Source organism: Poecile atricapillus, chromosome 1 (genome assembly GCF_030490865.1).
Source record: "Poecile atricapillus isolate bPoeAtr1 chromosome 1, bPoeAtr1.hap1, whole genome shotgun sequence".
NCBI lineage: Eukaryota > Metazoa > Chordata > Aves > Passeriformes > Paridae > Poecile > Poecile atricapillus.
Genome location: NC_081249.1, coordinates 39,181,039 through 39,200,016, shown reverse-complemented (window position 1 = coordinate 39,200,016; position 18,978 = coordinate 39,181,039). Strand labels below are relative to the sequence as shown.

Sequence of the window (18,978 nt, the reverse complement as noted above, 5' to 3'; positions counted from 1 at the left end):
GGCTGACAGAGTTCAAGAAGCCTTCGGACAACGCGCTCAGGCACACCCTGTGTCTCGGGGGCCGTCCTGTGCAGGGCCAGCACTTGGCCTTGGATGACCCTTGCGGGTCCCTTCCAGCCGGGGACGTTCCGTGGCTCCGTGCGCGCGCGCAGCCGCCGCAGCCGCGCCCGGAGCGGCACGCGCAAGCGCGGCCCCGAGGGGCACGTGCCGCGCGCGGCGGGCCCCTCGCGCCCCTCCCCGCCCCCGGCGGGCGGGCGCGCGCCGGGATTGGCTGCGCGCGGCCCGGCCCCGGCGGCGCGGGTGAAAGGGCGGCCGGGCAGCGGCGGCCGCGGACATGGCGGTGGTTGCGCTCCTGCGCTGGGGCGGCCGGCGGGCGCGGCTGCCGGGGGTGAGCGTCGCCTTCGGGGCCGACCCGAGAGTGGCGGCAGCCTGGGGGCACCGAGCCGCGGGGGGTGGAGGCTCCCCGTGGATGGGGCCGCCGGGCGGGGGCTGTTCTGTATGCGGGAGGGCGGTGGGTGGGTGGCGTCTCCCCCGAGGAGGTTCCCCGTGTGGCCGGCGGGGACCCCGGAATGGGCGAGAGGCTCCGGGGAGCTCTGTGTGTGCTGGGCCGCGGCCCCGGGTGGGCGCCGGGAGCGGCCGTGCGGCCGGGGGCGGTCGGCGAGTGGCGGCCGGGAGCAGGGGGGCTGTGGAACCTGTGTCCTGTATTCTGTGCCTGCGGGCTCCCAGCATCCGAGAGGCCGTTCCTTGCTGTGTCCCCTCGGTGTGTTGCCAGGGGACCGTGATTTTTTTTTTTTTTTAATTTTTTTTTTTTATTTTTAAAATTAATTTTCTGCTGGTGAGCCGGATTATGTGGTGGTTTAGGATGGCGGAGTCGGGGTCCCCGGCGGTGTTCATTGAAAGACTGGACGTGTCACTTAGTGCCGTGGTCTAGTTGACGTGGTGGTGTTTGGCCATAGGTTTGACTCGATGATCTCAGAGGTCTTTTTTGACCTGATTGATTCAGAGGTTCTGTGATTTCAGTTTCCTTCTCCTCTTTCCCTCTGTTAAACACAAGCTTATGAAAACCGTGGGGTAGAGGGTAGTTTTGTGCTATTTTTAGTTGAAAAATGTTAGCTAACAGAGGAACGAGTTGGCTCTTTCTCCCTATTCCCCTCACCTCCCCCTTTACCCCAGATAATTAGGCTGCTTTCAGCTGTTACTTAAAGCTTTACTGTGGTTTTCTGTTTTCCTTGCTTTTCATGGGAAGGCAATAAATTCATTGCAGAGCCATACTAGTGTTTTTGATGAAGATCTGCAATTATCTAGAAAACCTTATTCTGTAGTCTGTGGAGTAACTTCACTGAGGAGCCTGCTGTGTTTTCATCTGTTACTTCTACAGATTGTATTCAGAGAAAAGAGTATTTTAGATAAGAGCAAACAGAATTTGCACATTGTATTGTGGAACACTTGAATGACACTGCACTTTGTTTCATTATGGGAAAAGTATTGTAACATTGTTCTAATTGTCTGCTGTAGAACGAATTTACTGTTTGTTTGCTTGTTTATTTTTTCCTGAAAAAGAAAATTTGTGTAGCGTTCCAGTTGAGAAGAGTACATTGAATTGCAGAAACTGTTTGGCCCAGTGCACCCCTGAAGGTGTGGGATGGACTTCTCTCTAGAAATGTTGCCTAATAGCAATACTATAAAGAACTCCTCACCTGTTTCAAGGAATCATGTAAAAGAGGTGGTTTCTGTGGGCAGGGAATTTGGAAAAGGGATTAAAGAGGAAAACGGCATGCATTTTACCCAAGTGTTTTTCCTTAGGAAATATACGTGTAGTGAAGGTGTACACAAGAGAAGCTTTTCGAAAACCAAAGTTTTTTAGTTGGAGATGACTTCACATTAACAGAGCCCATCCTGTTTGAAGACTTCGTTTTTGGAAGCCATGAGTATGTGTATGTACATGTGGAAGGCTTCTGCTTATCCTACTAAGTAGTTGTAAGACTGATGTCAGTCCTTTGGAGCCTCCAGAAAGCCTGTGAAAGGCCTACTTTGTTTCCTTCTTTCTGGCATCTCAAGGACATTGTCTGACAGTGCCAGTGCATGCAGTATTGAAAGTGTTGCATTAGTGACACCTCTGTAAAACAAAATATTTTTATAGCTATTTAATAGGACTCATGAGTTATGCCACTGAAGTGATTTCTAGCCCTGAAGGTCACCATCAGGACAGCAGTATATTGGGAAACCTCTAATAAAACAAATCTGCATGGAAATTGCTTTCATAGGTTCTTTTATGTTTTGCTAACATAGACAAATAATAAAATGATGTCTTCAAACTTGACTGTGCTCAAAACTCCTACAATTTTTGCAAGGGCTAGTAGCTACTGAGATGCCCTTAACTTCTTGTGCTGCTTTCATGTGGAAATAAGTAAAGAACCCGAGAAAGGTGCAGAAACAGTGATCTGGGGATTTGACTCTTCACTGTGTTTCTAATGTAGCGCCTGTCACTTCTGTTTAGGTTTTATGCAGAACAGGTTCTGCTTGGAATATAACCAAAATTTCATTCTGAATGCTTTGCAGTTCTGTAGCTGTGAGAAAACCTGATGTTGAAAGAAGGCTGTAATCAGAGAATGAGGGTGAGACACAGCTTTTGGTATTTCAGTCATGAAACTCTTGGGAGAGCTGCTGGACTGTTTAAAATAACGTAGAACAAAGTGATTGATCCTACACATCATGACTTCCAAGAGTAAACTGCTGATACAGATTTTAAGTGTAGATGTTTTCTAATAATTGTATTAAATGCATGGAAAGTTTCTCTGCCATCTGTGCAGACCATGTGTCATGGAAGTTATCTGTACAGTGGAAGCTTCTTGCTCTCTTATGTTATTTTTAGCATGCTCTTAGTCCAGGGAAATATTTTCACCCTTGTTTGTAAGTGCAGAAATATTAGGCTGATGGGATAGCAAGGTTGGATATCATTTGCCACTAGGGAAGGGTGTTCTAATGATTGCCAATCTGTGGAGATGAATGTAGCCATAAAATTCTGGAGTTTAGTGATTGTGTCTAATATGTAAATTACAGATTTTACTACTGACAAGCACTCTTAAAGCATAATTCAGATAGAGATTTCTGGTTCGAGGAGTAACTTTTTGGAATTTGTAGGGAAGGTGTGCTGTGCTATGTACTGTGGGCAAAAAGTGCAAAAAGTTTTGAAAGGGAAAAATTGAGAGTTCATGAAATTCTATATTGGGTAAAGAGAATGTCATTCTTGTTCTGAGACACTCTTTGTTTTAATTTATTTTGTCTTACTTGCATTGGTTGTTACTGTACTGTGATCTATTTCACAGGTGCCAGCCAGCCTTACTGGACCTCTTAAGGCTGTTGCCATTAGAAACTGTTCCAACTTTCTGCAGCTGCTAGGTCTTGATCACAGGCTGCTCCTTTTGAGCTCCTGCCTCCCTGCAACTTTTGCCAGCACTATTGCATGAATGTCTTGGATAAGCTGGACTGAAATCTGGCTGAGAACATGTTTTTCCCACTCCCTGTGAGTAGCTTCTCAGCTGGTTGTATTCCCATGCTTGGTTCACTATACAAGCTTTAGGGCACAGTGGAGAAGCTACCTGGATATGGGAATGACTGAGCTTAAAAAAATAGCCTTAGGTGGATGAGTGTTTCCTTGTTTGCAGTTTGTATACTCTGTTGGCAAATATGAAAGATTTTCTGTTCTTAGAATCATGTGTGTTTGTCAGTCTGGTCAGAGAGAAGTGCAGTGTACATTACAGAACCTTGTACCACAGCTGTGTTTGCAGTTGGCTTCAGGAGAATCTGCTTACAGCTACAAGGGCTTGGCTGTTCAGTGCTCTGAGCATACAAAGGAAGGGAAAGTACTTCCTTAGAGAAAAGAAATATAGAAGCGTTATGTTTCCCTTCCCATTTATGAGCTTTGCACAGTATTGTATTATGAAGCTATGTTTTCAGCCTTATAGATTAAAAGTCTGGCACCTGAAGGTGTCTCCTTCCTATGTGCTTTAAACCTACTCCATCAGTAGAGTTCCACACACAAGAAATTATGTTGACAAATGAGTTGAAGTAAAGATTTGGGAGCAATTGCTGTGTAATCAAAATATGGAAAAAGAAATCATCATTTTAGTCAGTTTTATAGCTACTCAGGAATACTGATGGTTAATACTAGATACACCACAAGGATAAAGGGGTTATTCTCATGTTACCTTACACCCAAAACTCTGAAAGTGTAGGGGCAAAAATTCTGGGAGAGGTAGAATTTGTTTAGTGAAAAGAAATGTGTTAGTCTGGCTGTTACTATTGGGTGTTGCTTACTGTATTTTCTAGTAATGCTAAAATACACATACCTTCCCATACTAGACTTCTTACAGCAAATATTGATATATGATGCTTTTCCTGCCTGAATTCTGGAACTCTGAGTCTCTGTTTTGACACTGAGACCTTTTTCTGCCTGTAAAACTCAGTATCAATGAGTTATTTACAAGCTGACCAGCATGGCAGGGAGGTTTCCTTCCTCCATGAGGGCATGTAAACCTTTAAAAACACACATATAAACCATATCTAAATAACAAGTTAATTTTCTGTTTTGCTGTTGTATGCTATGTCCTTAAGCCACCTCAGGAGGTTTCTTAGGGTTGGGTGCCCAAGGGGAGGCATGCTGTCTATGAGGTGTCAAAAGTAAGTGGCAGTGGGCATACTGTTCTACAAGGGATTCTGTAGTTCGATTATTTTTTAAAATATGAAGTTATAAAGTAACTGTTACAGCTACTTTAATTTAGTTTGGCTATTCTGCAATTAATAATAGACAAAGCAGGATGCTTTTTTAAAGTACACCACTGATATGATCTGTTTTCCAAAAATTTGCTAGACATGGAGAACTCCAAGCTAAATGCAGAAGTCTAGAATTGAGTTTTCATAAATTAATAGCCTGCATTCTTGGGCTTTCAGGAGTCAAAAGCTTTATCAAATGGAAGCAAAAAATAATGAGAAAAATAGGTTGTACCAGATGAGTCTACTGCCCTCTCCTACTTTTACAAGATGCAAAGAAGTCTTCAGGTCAAGCTGAGCTCTCTGGGCTGTTCTGAGGAAATGTCTGTATAATGTATAATAGGGCATGTGTGGTTTGAGGGAGGCACCCAGTTAAGGATGCAGCTTGAGAGTTAGGTTGGCTTTGCTGGGTTGTTGGTTTGAAAGGTCTTTGGAGGTTTGATGTAGCTCTTAAAGAACCTACCTATGGCAAGAGCCTGAGAGCCTAAGGGTTGATGATGATACCTGTGTAGCTGTAGAGTTGGAGATGGCAGTTAAGTAGCGTTTCTTTGTGGCCTTAGATGTGCATTATTTACAAAATGCTTGTTTATTTTTAAGTAATTATTCAATTGCTCATAGTGGCTAGGAGCAGGCCTCTAAAGAGATTTTTCTTGAAGTGGATGCTAGATTAAGCAAACTCTTAAACCTTAGTGTATATTGGTACAGATACATACAGATCTCCTTCTTTTAAAAGCTGTGAACTAGAGTTGGAATTTCACATCTGAGTTGAGCAATATGCTTGATTTGTTCTAGGAAATTACCCAACAAGTACTTGATTCAGGGCTGAACCTGGTTTTCTAAGTGATTTGCCTGTGTGTGTGAAAGGAGGCAGTTAAATTTTTAAACATGGTACATAATTAGATTAGGCTATTACAAGATTTTTATGTGGAATTTGTCCAATTCTGTAGTGTAAAACCAGAGCTGAGTGTGGTATAAAGTTTTTCCAAGTTTTTTTAATTGCTTGGTAATTTTATTCTTTCTGTATAAAAAGCTTTAACAGGGCTTTTCCTTCTTTTTTTTCAAGATTGCTAAGATTCTGCAGCTTAATGCTAGCTAATTTCCCTCCATCATAACCTATGCTTCCAGTCTCCTATGCATAGCTCTTCTGGCTTCCAAAACTGGATGCTTTAGGCATCCAAAACTAGTTTTGTATGAAAGGTATTTACAAGAAAGTTCAGAAGCTTTTCCTTCCTTGCCTGGTTGTTGCCTTTTCCCTGCTTACTGCAAGCATTTAGATTAGCCCCACTGACCTTTAACAAGCACTTTCTCCAATGAATAATATTAACTCGGTGGAGAGTTTTTGTGTGTGTCCTGTATGACCTTCTTTAGACTATTTGTGGTTTCTCAAGCACTTCTGTCAATAGTGTTTTGAGGGGAGGGACTCAATCTGCCTAACTGCATATTCTGGAGCTGGAGAGCATACTCTGCTGCTTTTCTAGGTATCCTTCCTCTGCCCTCTGACAATATCTAGATCACAGTACAGTCACTGAAGGTGTAACAATTGTGCTGTAAACTTGGGATGATGACCAGCTGGCAGGTGTGATTATAGGTTGCAGAATTCTGTCCTTAACTCCATCTCTTTAATGCCTGAAACAGATTGTACTGTCACACCCTCAGATGAAGAATAATATACTTCTGCAAAAAAAACCTAAAAAACCTCTAGCGGATTTAATTCTAGCATGTCAAATGATTTGTGTTTCAGGTTGGTTTGGATTTTATCTTTGGGGAATGAAGTGAAAGAAATAAAAGAAGCAAAAACCCCCACCAAAACAAACAGTCAAAACTGAATGGGAAGCAACTCAGTGAAACAAAAGTGGAATGGTCGCTTTCCACTGACCCTTTTTTAGTTTCCGAAAAATTAAGCATATATGAATTGTTTGGAAGAATTAAGCATAGATGGATTATCTGGGAACAGTGTATGCTATGTCTGCCACTAGTGACTGGCAGCTAAACAGTTTGTGTAACTGTAGTAGCTTTCTGCTCCTGAAGCTTGGTTGTAGCAAGAGATGGTATGGCTCTAAGGCTTCCTTGTGTTGAAATATATTGTTTTTTGTTTATAACATTAAAAGATAAGCTGCATTGCAAATGTCATGGCCTTCTCAATCCTGGGCTGGTTTCTGCTTTCTGTGATGCAACGTGAGAAGTATTTTCAAACTTGATCAGGCTAGAAGGATAGGAACTATAGGGAGTATTCACATTCCAGTGACTGAGAGCCACTGTTATTTCAAAATCAATATGAGCTTACAGTAAACTTGAAATTTTGTCCATTTTTGAACTGTCTTAATTTCTCTACTCTTGTGGAACGTGCAACTGAATTCTCTAATTAAGCTCTTTATGTGTACATATGCTTCTTTATTTTTTTGATTTTTTCCTAATGTAGTCCATATTCATACCTTTTTACACAGTCTTTTCACAGGATGCTTTTACTTTCTACTACTTCCTCAGACTTCTGCAACTTTTGAAAACAGTTCTTTAAGACAGAATTGATGGATTCTGAGTTCTGGCTATTCCAATCACTGCTGTTTCCTACCGGACATATCTATTATTAAGGCTTTTTATAGTCTTTTTGATTCCAAGTGGGTGATTAAGTACGACTTTGCCAGAGCTGTCTGTACTGATGCATCTTTGGTGTGGTATCATTTTCTGTATGATTATCTTTGTTTATGGCTAACTGCCATTATGTTGTTAAATGACTTGCTTAAGTAATACCTATCTGAATCTCCTTTTTGATTCACTTACAAATCCGTGATATCATCTATTGTGTTTTCTTTGAAATAGCGTGTGTATACTGCTTTTTTCCTGTGTTGTGCAAAACTGTTGAACTATAGGAACTGTCTTTGTAGAAGTTGGTTCAGAGCAGAAGTCTAAGAGAAAAAGACCTCTTTTCTTCAGACTGCTGTCAGGAGGCTGTGATAGGGAAGACTGAGAGTTTAGCTAGCATCTAAAGTCTGTTCCACTTCTCCCCGCTGTATGGGCCCAGTCTGCTGCATGCCTAACAGTTCCCTAGCAGTGAAGGCCTCTCCCAATCACCACTGTGTACAGACATATGCATGCATGCTCTTCTGAGAATTTCTTGTAGGTATTTCTTGGAACAAGAAGGAAAGAAGATGGTATAGTAGAGTAATGCTTAAGTTAATGACCTCATATCTAGGGTTTCTGAATTGTTTCTGATTAATGTTTGTGGGTGTTTGCTTGGAGAAGGGCAGCTCTCTATGAGCTTTAATCCACTTGGTGAGGGAGTAAAAGGCTATGGAAGTTTCCTTAAGATGTCAGTGCATGAAATGTTTTTAATTTAATGGTGTACTGTAACAGGCTTAACTCCCTGTTTCTTCTCTAGTGGGAAACACTGTGTTCAAGATGGTGCCTTGTAACTTCACATAAACTCTATTCGTCCGTGTATGATCCAAATGAAAAGGTAAGTAGTATGGTGCATGTTTTGTTTTTGATGCTTTGCTGTAATACTGACATTAGGGTTTTTAAACTGCCCTCTTCTTTGTGCTGCTGTTAGCAATAGTAGTTCTCTTGATATACCCCATGGCTGGTTTAACAGCATGTTTTTCTTCTAAACCAAAAAGAAAGTTGCTTTTGCAGGATATGTGTCAAGCAAGATTGGATGTTACTTTTGAGTGTATACCCAAAGGCTTAGTAAGTGCTTGTGAGCTTGGGAAAGTTATATGGGGAAAGTGGCCTGAACATGTTATAATTATGAAACAACTGTTAATGTTTTTCATGGTGTGGGTGGTAACAGGCCTGTTAAAACATCTGGGAGCTAGACAAGCTAAAAGCTGTTTGTGGAAACAAAGCTATGTAACAGTGGCAGCATGATTGTTAGATCACCTGGCATAGGGGTGAGAACTTCAGACCTCAAAAAAAGATGGGCCTTTAAGGCCTGTGGAGAATAGCAAATCCTCATGTTGGGGCTTGTGCAGTAGTAATCTCAGTTAATGGTTGAGCCAAGAAAAACTCTCCTCATGGAAGATCGTTTTGGCATGGTCTCTGAAGTAAGACATGGGGAAAAATAACGGGACTGAAAGTGCACTAATATTCAAGAGCAAGGATGCCAGCAATTCAGGACTGTTAAGCCTGTCCTTATACACCAGTGTAGAAGCAATTAACTAGAAGTGAAACAGTATTAGGAAGTGGAGAAAACTGATGTGAACCTAGAACTGTGGCTTTACAGGTTCTTTTCAGAAGATAGCTTTTTCTTAAGGTTCTTGCTTAATTAAGGTCCCCTTGCTTTTCTAAATGCATAATTGTATTTAGACCATATAGGTGGGTATTTGGTTTCTCTCATTTAGGAGCTGTGTAAATCAATCAGTGACTACTGCAGACTGTGGAAGGGGCACTGAAAAAAAAACAAACCAGAAAAGAGCTTAAATTGTCTTTGTAATGATAACTTTCATGTGATGCCTTTTCAGCCTGATTAGTGGAACAATCATTAGTAACAAAATGTTACTCCAAAGCAGTAGGTGATTTAATTTCTTTTTATCATGTTGGACTTAAGTCTAGTCTCTGTGTCTTTAGACAGAGACCAGAATTGAAAAATTAAAATGAATGTCAAATATTCTTAAAATCTTGATATTGAAAATTTTGTCTTGTACTGTGACCACAGCTGATTAATAAAACAGCTTTTATATACCAAGAACTAGGTTGATGGTGAACTTGAATCATGACACTTTTCAATACCAGGTATTTGGGAATATTTTTTTTAATTCCTCCTCAAGTCTGTATGCCTAAAAATCTTTAGGTACCTAGAATGCTGAAATTTAGATTCAGGAACAATTTGTATGATTATATTGATAACCTTTTTAGACCAGATCCCTAGTGAAAAAAGCTCTTCCAAAAATTTGCTAGCTCCTGTGGTGTTCTTAAAATATTTGTATCTGATACTTGAACTTGTTTAAAGATGTTTAAGATCCATCTGAGTCAGGTGTGCCTGTGTACTGGGCAGTGGTATTCAGCAGATCTGGCTGATTCTAATGTATAAGCTTGCTGCAGCTCTTATCTGGAAGAGTTTCTTGTCACTTAATTTCCATATGGTGTTATCATGTGGTAGTATTTTTAAACTGGTTGTGTGATGTCAGCTCAGCCCTGACTTTGAAAAAATAAATTTGGTCAAGGGCACCTTGAGTTCCTCTGGAGTCTAGAGCAAATGATGTGTTCTAGTCTGTCAACAGCAGTTCCTGTTGGAGTTTTGCAGTGTTCCTTCCTCTCCTCTGGTGCCTGTCTTCTCCTCCTCAAATTAGCTAATGACTGTGAGACTAGTAAACCGTTGTAGTTGTTGTGGTGGCAATACCTTCTCTTCCCCTAGTCCGTATGAAACAAGCTGCTTGGTGTAGTGGAGGGAGAATAGCTGTCCAATGTCTTTGGGTATTGTCTGATAAACCTGATATGGTATGACTGCAGACTGCCCCTGAAGGAGAGAGTCCTGCTGATTCTCTATCCTGTGTCTTTCATTTGGAGCATGGGAGGCAGAGTAAGACTGTTCAATTACTGTATTAAACTTGTGATGTGTCCTGGAGCTGGGTCCCTGTGGTCTGGGGTGTGGAAAGCAGTGGGGTAAGTGTGTCACCTAGGATGGTTTCTTTCAGTGGCAGTCTGTATTTATAACTGAGTAGATGAAGTAACAAAATGCATCTGTGTGTTTAGTAGCAAGGCCCATGATAGCAATAACCCTTATCCCAGCAGTGGAATTTTCGTGCTGACGAACTGTGCTGTTCCACCCCTCTTTTCTGATTGGGAAGGGGTGTAAGGCTTATTGACTTCCAACAGCTTGTTATCCCCTTCTTACAGGCATGATATAGAAGTGTTGGAGGTACATTTGCAGTGTTAGTGCATTCCAGTGTGAAAGGTGACAGTGAATTTCAGGGGAGTTTTAAGTTTGATTTGCTGTTCTGTTGAATTGTTTGCTACTTAGTGTTGAGAGTGTCTTGATGGCCATGCAGAATTTTGCCAGGTTCTTCAGGTGAAGCTGAGATAGGAGAAGGGGTAAGGCTGGTACAACTCAGCAGGTGTGCCTGTACAGGGTCAAACTGTTGGTCTTTTACCCTCCATGACCTAGGCATGATGGAGCTACTCTTATGATTAGAATATCTTTTAAAGTAGAGATGCTCATAACAGATGAGAATTGTGTTACAGGTCATCTATACTGGTTGGGGGCAGTGACCACTGTACCTGCCAGCATTGTACCAGTATGTACCTGTGCTACTTCCAGGCAGCATAAAATCTACGTGCAACTCTTCCCTGGGCTTGGATGACTTCTAGAGCTGCTGTAGGGTTCTAGTTGGCAAAGAGATCTAAGGAATGCTGGTGTGAATAGTCAAACCCTTTTTCTTCTGAACCTGTGTGTGCTATGTAGATCTAGTATAGCATATGGTTTGTTATATCATCATTTAAGTCAGGAGAACCCTTTTAAAAGTAGGTTTTAGTGGAAGTGGAGGAGAAAAGAATGCATGTTTCTGGAGGGAGAAAGACTTGTGTTCTGTTTGTCTCTCAAGATTCTTATTGTTCTTTTCCCTTTAGACTTTTGAAAAACTCCTTATTGCCAACAGAGGAGAGATTGCATGCCGTGTAAGTATGTAACATTTTAATTTTTTAATTCTAAAGCTATTGGTATTTAAGTATTGGTAATTGTCACTTCTTATGTGGCAGGTCATCAAAACATGTAAGAAGATGGGGATTAAAACAGTTGCCATACACAGTGATGTCGACGCCAATGCTGTGAGTAGTGCTTAATTCAAGCGGTAGATGAGGATTTAGTAATTCAGCAAGATTTGCAGCTGTTATACAGTCTAGTTGATTATTGTTGTAGGCATGTTGGCAATTCTGAAGTCTCTTTGTATGTGTCCTTTTCTATGTGCTTGAAGTGAGTGGAGATACCAAGATGGAGGAAGGACTGGACAAGTATTTAGCATTTTCTGTGAATTCTTCTGTGTTTTCCTTGTGTAAATGCTACCTTCCTCTTTGTGTGGATTAAGCTAGATACATGTGCATATAAGTAGATATGGGCAAGAAGTGTGAAAGTGTCAGTGAAACCTAAATTTTGTTTTGCTAATATGCATAACAAGGCAGTGAAGAGTGGATCCTAGAAGAAGGTATAGAGCTCAGTATAATTTTTTCCTGTGCCTGGTAAATCTTTTTCATTACTTCCTACTTTCCAGAGAAATGTCCCCATCTACCAGGTATGCTAAACAGGTCTAATGGAGCTGTTGCATTTGTTGGGGATGTTGATGTGCCTTCAATATTCAGCAGCTTAGCAGGAAGGTGGTAAAATGGCTTTTTAGACAAGTAAGGTACCTTCTTGGCCATTTTCAGGTTTTGTAGTCTCTTGGTTATCATTCATGGCAGCAATAGCAGGATAATTTCTTGTGTGGTGTAACAGCAAGTGTAGTTATACTTGCATGTTTTTGACTAGAGAGAACAGTGTTATTCCTTGCCTGCAAGAATTGCTACAGGAGAACTGAAGGGGTACCCCCATATCCCAGGAGAGTTTGTTGAAATCTGGAAGGGAGTTAAACCCCTGTATTATGATTTAATAAGAAGTCGCTCAGACAAACTACCAGAAAAAATTGTGTACTTTATGCAGGACAGAACTTGTGAATATAGGTGGTGAGTTACTCAACATTAGAAAAATAGATATGGTCGGTGAAACTGGAAAGTAGTTAGAACTTAGGTGTTTTCAGAGTTAAATGAAAGGTGAGACCTGTTGGGAGTTTTGGATTTTGACACAGCTTTGTCCGAGTCCTTTTGTGGTTCTATTACTACATACCAGCTCAGCTCGTATGAATGGGCTGTAGATTGAGCAAGGGACTGAAGTGGGACTTTCTGAAATGCTCTGCTGATTGATTTTTATGCCAAGTATTTTTTTCTTTGAGGTGAATTGAAGGTACACTTGGTCTAGATTTCAACTGGTAGCCATAACTGGTAATGTAGTAGCTTGTGGGTGCTCAATGGGCTGTGAAATGAATTCTTAATGGGTGGATGTCAGACATCATGATAAATTCTAATTCTTTTGGAAGTCAAGGGTTATGTGAATATGAATACAAACTACTCTGTATGATCTATGATTCCTCTAGTAAAACTGAAGCATGCTGATGAGTACTTGAATTCCATCTTATGTATATAGTATCTGCTGTTAGGATAAATGGTTTCACTGTTTAGCAGCACTGCATAGCCTTGTTCACTGGCATGAATTCATCCTGAAAATGGACTTAAAAAGCTGTTTAAAAAAACTCCACATGTTCTTTCACCAGTCTGTAATAGACTTGAGAAAATGAATCTGTCTTCTCTCCGGTGTGTCTTTTTATTGTGTGGATTCTGCTATGAACTGGAGACTGTGGAAAAAATCTGAAAGCAGTAAGTAAAAACCAAGATTGAAGAACATAATGAGAGTGTAAGAATGGCATGAAAAAGTACAACTCATGACCTTAGGGGGAAGGGTGTACAAATAGTGCATTACAAAAAGAAAATTGAAAATATGTCTATGCTGCTTTGATCTACAGTGCTGTCTTAGCTTTTAAATACAAATAGGGTCTTTAATTTGTAATAGTTCCCAAGAGAAAGAAAATCCAAGCAGGTATTTCAGGAATGCATTAATATACTCATGGCAGTTCATAAAGATGACATTAAGTGTGTTAGAGGGGATGCTGACATTTTGAGTTTATGGATAAGATGTGTAAGGGTGATGTAGTGTCTTCTTAACTGTTTGAAGCCTTACCTAAAGACTGACCAAACTTACCTTTAGCTGGGTGTATTGAAGAAGCTCCAGGTATTTAAAGGAAAATGAGGAAGGCTACTTGAAAAATGATTCTATGCAGTTAAGGTAGTGGTATTAAGTCTATGCTAGTTTTTGGGGTCTAATTATAAATGTTGTTTATGTCTGCCATAAATCATTCAGGCACTACCTTGTGTGCTTGCACCGGGAAATAGTTAATAATGTCTGTTTTAATGACTTGGATACCAAGTTTATTCACTGTGGGAATGACCTGGCCCATTGCAGTGATGTGTGTGATTGCCATTTTGGATGACCTTGATAGATAAGTCCACAAGCCAAATTCTTTGGCTCTGCTGCTTACCATAAAGTAACCAACAATAATTGTCCATAATTCTGTCAATGTTTCATCAACACCATCCTTCTAGGACCAGCCATGTCAAAATCTTAAATGCTCTGAAGTCATACTCGGGAGCTGATGCAACGTGCCAAAGGAACCTCTGTCCTCATGGAGCTAGGAAAAATGTGTTTGCTTAGTGATGGTATGCCACAAGAGAGTTGTTAATATTCTTTTGATTTTGTGCTTGACAGGATATCTTACTCCTTCATGATTTATATTGCAAAAACAATGAGTACGATAGGCAGCTACCCTGATGATGATGGTCACAGAACCAAAGACAGAAATGGATGTAAAGGCATGCGGTTGGACTAGGTGCCGATCCCAGCACTGTTTGTCTTTACTAAAAATAGTGGGACCTGGTTTTAAGTAACTAAGGTAGGGATATCGTACAAAAATATTATTTATTAACATGTTTAGAAGTAACACTAACTACAGGAGATAAATTTTATGCTTAGAACTTGGAGTAGCCTTTGAGATGTAGTAAGAGCCCCTTATTACATTACATCTATATAGCTACTTACTGAAAAATAAGTATACTACAGATCAGGTAGCCTGATCTCTTAATATGAATTAATTGTAACCAGTATAACTGTGAAGGGAGGGCAGTCCAGACCATCTGTTACATCTCTGTGGTTTTGTCATTCTGTTTCAAAACACAGCTGAAACTGAACAGAAGCAAAGTTCTTCCAATGTGCTCACTAAATATTTAAGGTGAGAAAGAAAACAGGTATCACAAGGTATTTAGCAATTCAGGCTCTTCAGTGAGGTTCTAATTTATTCCTTATCTATGATATGGATAAATGTGATACGCATGAATGATTCAAGGCATTCTCACTAATGTTTGTATATGAATTGTACACACAGTCTTAAAATAATGGTCTTTGAATAAAAGGACTGTAAAGACTAGCAAGGGCGTTATCTTGTCCTAGAGCTTTATTTTAGATTTTTGGTTGAATATTAATTTCTCTTTTTTTTAAAAAACAAATTATTTATTTACTTTTTAAAATTTTCAGATTACCGGAATCCTTGTGGAATTTACAGTGCTGAATAGAGGTGGTGGGAATAGACAAAATGCATATAAGCTTCCCATGAAACAGCTTTTTCTTGTTCTTCACACTTATTTTCTGTGGAGCACCATGGCAAATGTCTTGAGTATGCTGTTAGAGCACTATCAATCTTGACATACTTACCATTAATAGACAAAACTAGTAACTAGACTATAAGAGCACAAAGGAATTTTCATTTCAAGGAATTTAAACTTTGCTGTTATGAGGAGGAAGCAGGAGAGAGGACTGTTAAAAACTGGGAACGTGGCAAAAATGGAACAACCTGATGAGAACCAAATAAAGCTTACCTGAAGGAGGAAAGAACAGAAAGCAAAATATACTGTTCTGTGCTAGTAATGTAAAAATTGACCAAAGATCTGAAAGATTTTTATAGGTGAAAATTATGGTGATAGGGAAGAGAACGTTAACAAAACTTAAAAGGAGATTGGTGACTTCTGAGACTTTTGGATGTTTCTGTATTAATGCAAATTTACAGATATCTGGAAATGGTATTAAATGGGATTGAATTGCACTTGGTTTTGTGGAGGTGGGGAGGGTGTGTGAGCTGGTGGGAAAAACAGCTTGACAAAATGGCTGCTGAGACCCCCATAGAGCATTACAGTTGCTCATGTGGTACTGAATAAAATAGGTCATAATAGATGCTTTCAGGTTCTTGAAAATAGTGGTAGTACTCTTTGACTGCATCTGTTATTTTGGAGAAAGCAGAGAAAAAAGTTGTATACTGTTCAAAATGCTGAGTTTTGTTGGTTTTTTTAACTTCAGTGTTCAGCTTTCAAAACACTGATTCTTTACATTTGAATAGGTAAAGTGGGGAAGGACCAGAAAAATTCAGATTTTTTTTTTTAATTAAAACATCTGGTGGAATTATTTTTGATATGAGAAAACAAGCAAAGAAGTTTTGTCTGAACAAGAGTAATCGTATGTACTTTTCCCCCTGAACTGATTGGAATAGAGGGTTAAGATGAAAGAGCCTCCTCAACCATAAATGTAACACTGATGGTGCAAACATTGTCAAGGAAAGCTAGAGAACTATTGTAATGCCTAATGTAATCAGCTAAAAGTATGATAAATGAAGAACAAGCTTTCACTAATTGGATCTGAACAAAAGAAGGTATAGCATAAAGCAGTGAATGAGATATAATTTTACTTGGCATTTTTTAACACAGCAGGGATTCTATAGCCATATGAAGCAATGAACTATAAATGACTGAAAAAATCCCATGGGAAAGTAATGTAAACTAACAAAACTTAACAGAGTAGTGAGCAGTGAGTTATACTTCTTTCATAAAAGGTTTTTCCTATCAGTCACTTAAGACTTCAGGTGTTATTGTATTAAACTGCCTGTTCTAAGTCTTGTTCTGCTGCATAATATAAAATGAAAAATAATGCAAATGCTTTTATTGATGTAAAAGTAATTGCACAGAATTGAGTTGTTCTCCAGAAACTAGTCTTTTGGGTGACAGAAAATTGAAAAAATAAACTAGAAATGGAAGAGCTGTATTCCTTTCCTAACTTTTTTTTTAAGCTTGGAGTTGAGACAGTATTTCAGGAGGAGGCTGGAGAAAAATCTGGTTTAGGGAAACTGCAAAGTTCATTAGGGTTATACGTTTCTATACCATGTCTTTATTGAGCTGAATTAATTTGAGTGAGTGTAAGGTGAGTTTTTTTAGAATTTTGTTGAAGACTTCTCTATAGTTCAATGGGATGCTGTCAGGTTCTTTTGTTCCTAAGAAATCTAGCTGGCAAAAATAAGTATTGGAGGGCAATTTGGCATTTAAGTTGTAATCTAAAAAAGTTAGTTTGAAAAGTGGAAGTTTATCTAAAACTGAGGGGTTTTATTTACTTGTAACTAACTTAGAGGTTTTAACATTTGTCCAAATCTCATTTGCTTTTTTTTTTTTCTGTTTTGTCTTTTAAAATATGCAAAGCTTTCTTCCATCATCTGCTACAAAACTAGAAATTCAGTCATTTTGACAGGTCAGTGTCTCCCAGTGGCATTTCTGGGATTTATACTCAGAAAATTTGGAGAGATCTGTTTTGAGTACCTATGTGAAAATGAAATTAATATTAATGCCTTTTTGAAATATGTGATTCATGGGCTGTTGTCCAGAGTGTGTAGAGTGGACTCTGCTTCCATGGACTCTCTGGAGAAATTCACTCTTCCTTAGTGGTGGTGTTTTCAAAGTGTGCAGAGCATGAGTTGGCCAGATTATACCAAGGAAACTATGGTCAGGTTTGCATTGCCCTTCTGCTCTTCCTTCAGTGTATTTGCCTTTTATTTCAAAAGCAAGACAGCATGTTGATCATCTTTACGAGAGGGGATGGAGATGTTACTATCCTGTCTTCATGTTTTATTGGGTGAACTCCTGGACAGTTTTGTAAAGCATGAGAAATGCACGTGGTGGTAATCCCATGAAGAGAAATACCTCTGTGGAAGGAGTGTGCTTTTGTTTGGAATTGTAGCTTGCTTGCCAAGTAATTTGCCTTTTTTTGTAAGTTTATCATTGCTTTGAAGCTGAGTGGGTTGGTGGAGGAAGTAATTTTTCAGTGGCTGTACTGAAAAATGCAAGCTTGAGCTAAAATTTTAAAAGTTGGGCTCATCAGAGCTCTAGAATCCTAAAGTTTCAGCCTTTTAGTGTGTTTTAATCAGTGACAGGATGATGTGAAATGCATATATGACCTCTGAAATGAATCAGACTCCTGTTGCATTGTTTGATGGTTGAGCTGGAATGTCACTTTTGTTTGATTCTTGTTGAAACTCTACTACTGAGTAGCAGAGGAAAGATGCAGAATAGAATGCCTTAAGCATCACACTGCAGCCCTACTGGGGACACTGCCTTGGAGGTAGAAAGTATATGTCGAAAAGAAGTTGATGCCAGATCTTTTGACCTTTGAAGGGGTGATTATTTAATTACCAGGCAGATTTATTTGAAGGATCAATGCATGGATTAAAAATAATTTCCTGTCTCAAAGCTCATTTAGGGAAAGTGGATGTTGTCAGAAATACTGATCTACCGTTGGAGGAGGAAAATGTGGGAGCCCAGTCAGCAAAGTTAATTGCAGCTTAACAGTGTAGGTCCTCAGTACTGTGGGGAGTCAAGTAGTGGCTCTGTGGTGCTATGGCTGTTTACATCAGTAGGTAGTGGGGAGTACCAAGAGTGTATCTGTGGAGTGAAATGGTTCATGCTGAAGACACGGTGTTCTTTCAGGATCTTTGTGCTTGGTCCTAGTCTGGTGCTGAGGGCTCGGTGTCTGCTTGTGGTGGTTTGCTGTGCCCAGCAGGTTATCTGGTTCTTGTGCTTTGAGACAGCTGAGTGTTAGAGACAAATTTGTTTTAAGTGGGGATGACTGAGAGATTTACTTAAAAATGAGAAAAAGCAGTCCTGATTTGAACTTAAATACTGATGTGTGCTGAAGTCACTCTAATTGCTTGGTTGGGGATGTCCTCCTGGTGCTCTCGCACTTCTCTGATCTTGTGCTGGGTTGTTTCCCTGCTCTGAACACACCTGACTGATTGACCAAGTTAGTTAAAACTTTTTTCTACTGACTTTGTCACACATTTAAATGAAATATTTTAATATAAAAGATGCTGTAGTCATAGAAACATAGTATAGAAACAAACTGAGTTTGGGTAAGTCAGTAAAAAGTGACTTTTGTAGCCTTGGTTGTCTGCAGGGCTCTGATGCTGTACCCAGAGCTGTGGGGTTTGGAGAGAAGTACAGGCATCTCAGTGATCAAGTCTTAAGCTTTAGGCTGAGCAGGGCTGAAGTCATTAGGCTTCACTTGTTCTAGAGATTTGCCTCTCTTGGGCAGCAGTGGCATAGATCAAGGCAGTTTCTTTGAAGCTACAGGTATGTGCTGAGAGCACTGCCATCAGCAGTTCTGGATCAATGTCTCCTGCTGCCATAAACCAAGTTGGTGTATGTCTATTATAGTCTATTTGCTTTGTGCTGATCTCTAGACATTTCCAGAGGTAGTGGAAAGTGCTGTAT

The 18,978-nt window shown here is 40.0% G+C and overlaps 1 protein-coding gene across 1 annotated transcript in view; it reads left to right on the top strand.

Annotated features, from left to right (window-relative positions):
* Window positions 1-242: 242 nt before the first annotated feature.
* Window positions 243-18,978, top strand: part of PCCA (propionyl-CoA carboxylase subunit alpha) — a 274,262-nt gene continuing 255,526 nt past the window's right edge. The window contains exons 1-4 of the mRNA XM_058833148.1: window positions 243-388; window positions 8,147-8,224; window positions 11,332-11,379; window positions 11,461-11,529. Of these exons, the coding sequence (XP_058689131.1) occupies window positions 335-388; window positions 8,147-8,224; window positions 11,332-11,379; window positions 11,461-11,529 (249 nt within the window). The 5' untranslated portion in view covers window positions 243-334. The remainder of the gene's footprint in view (window positions 389-8,146; window positions 8,225-11,331; window positions 11,380-11,460; window positions 11,530-18,978) is intronic.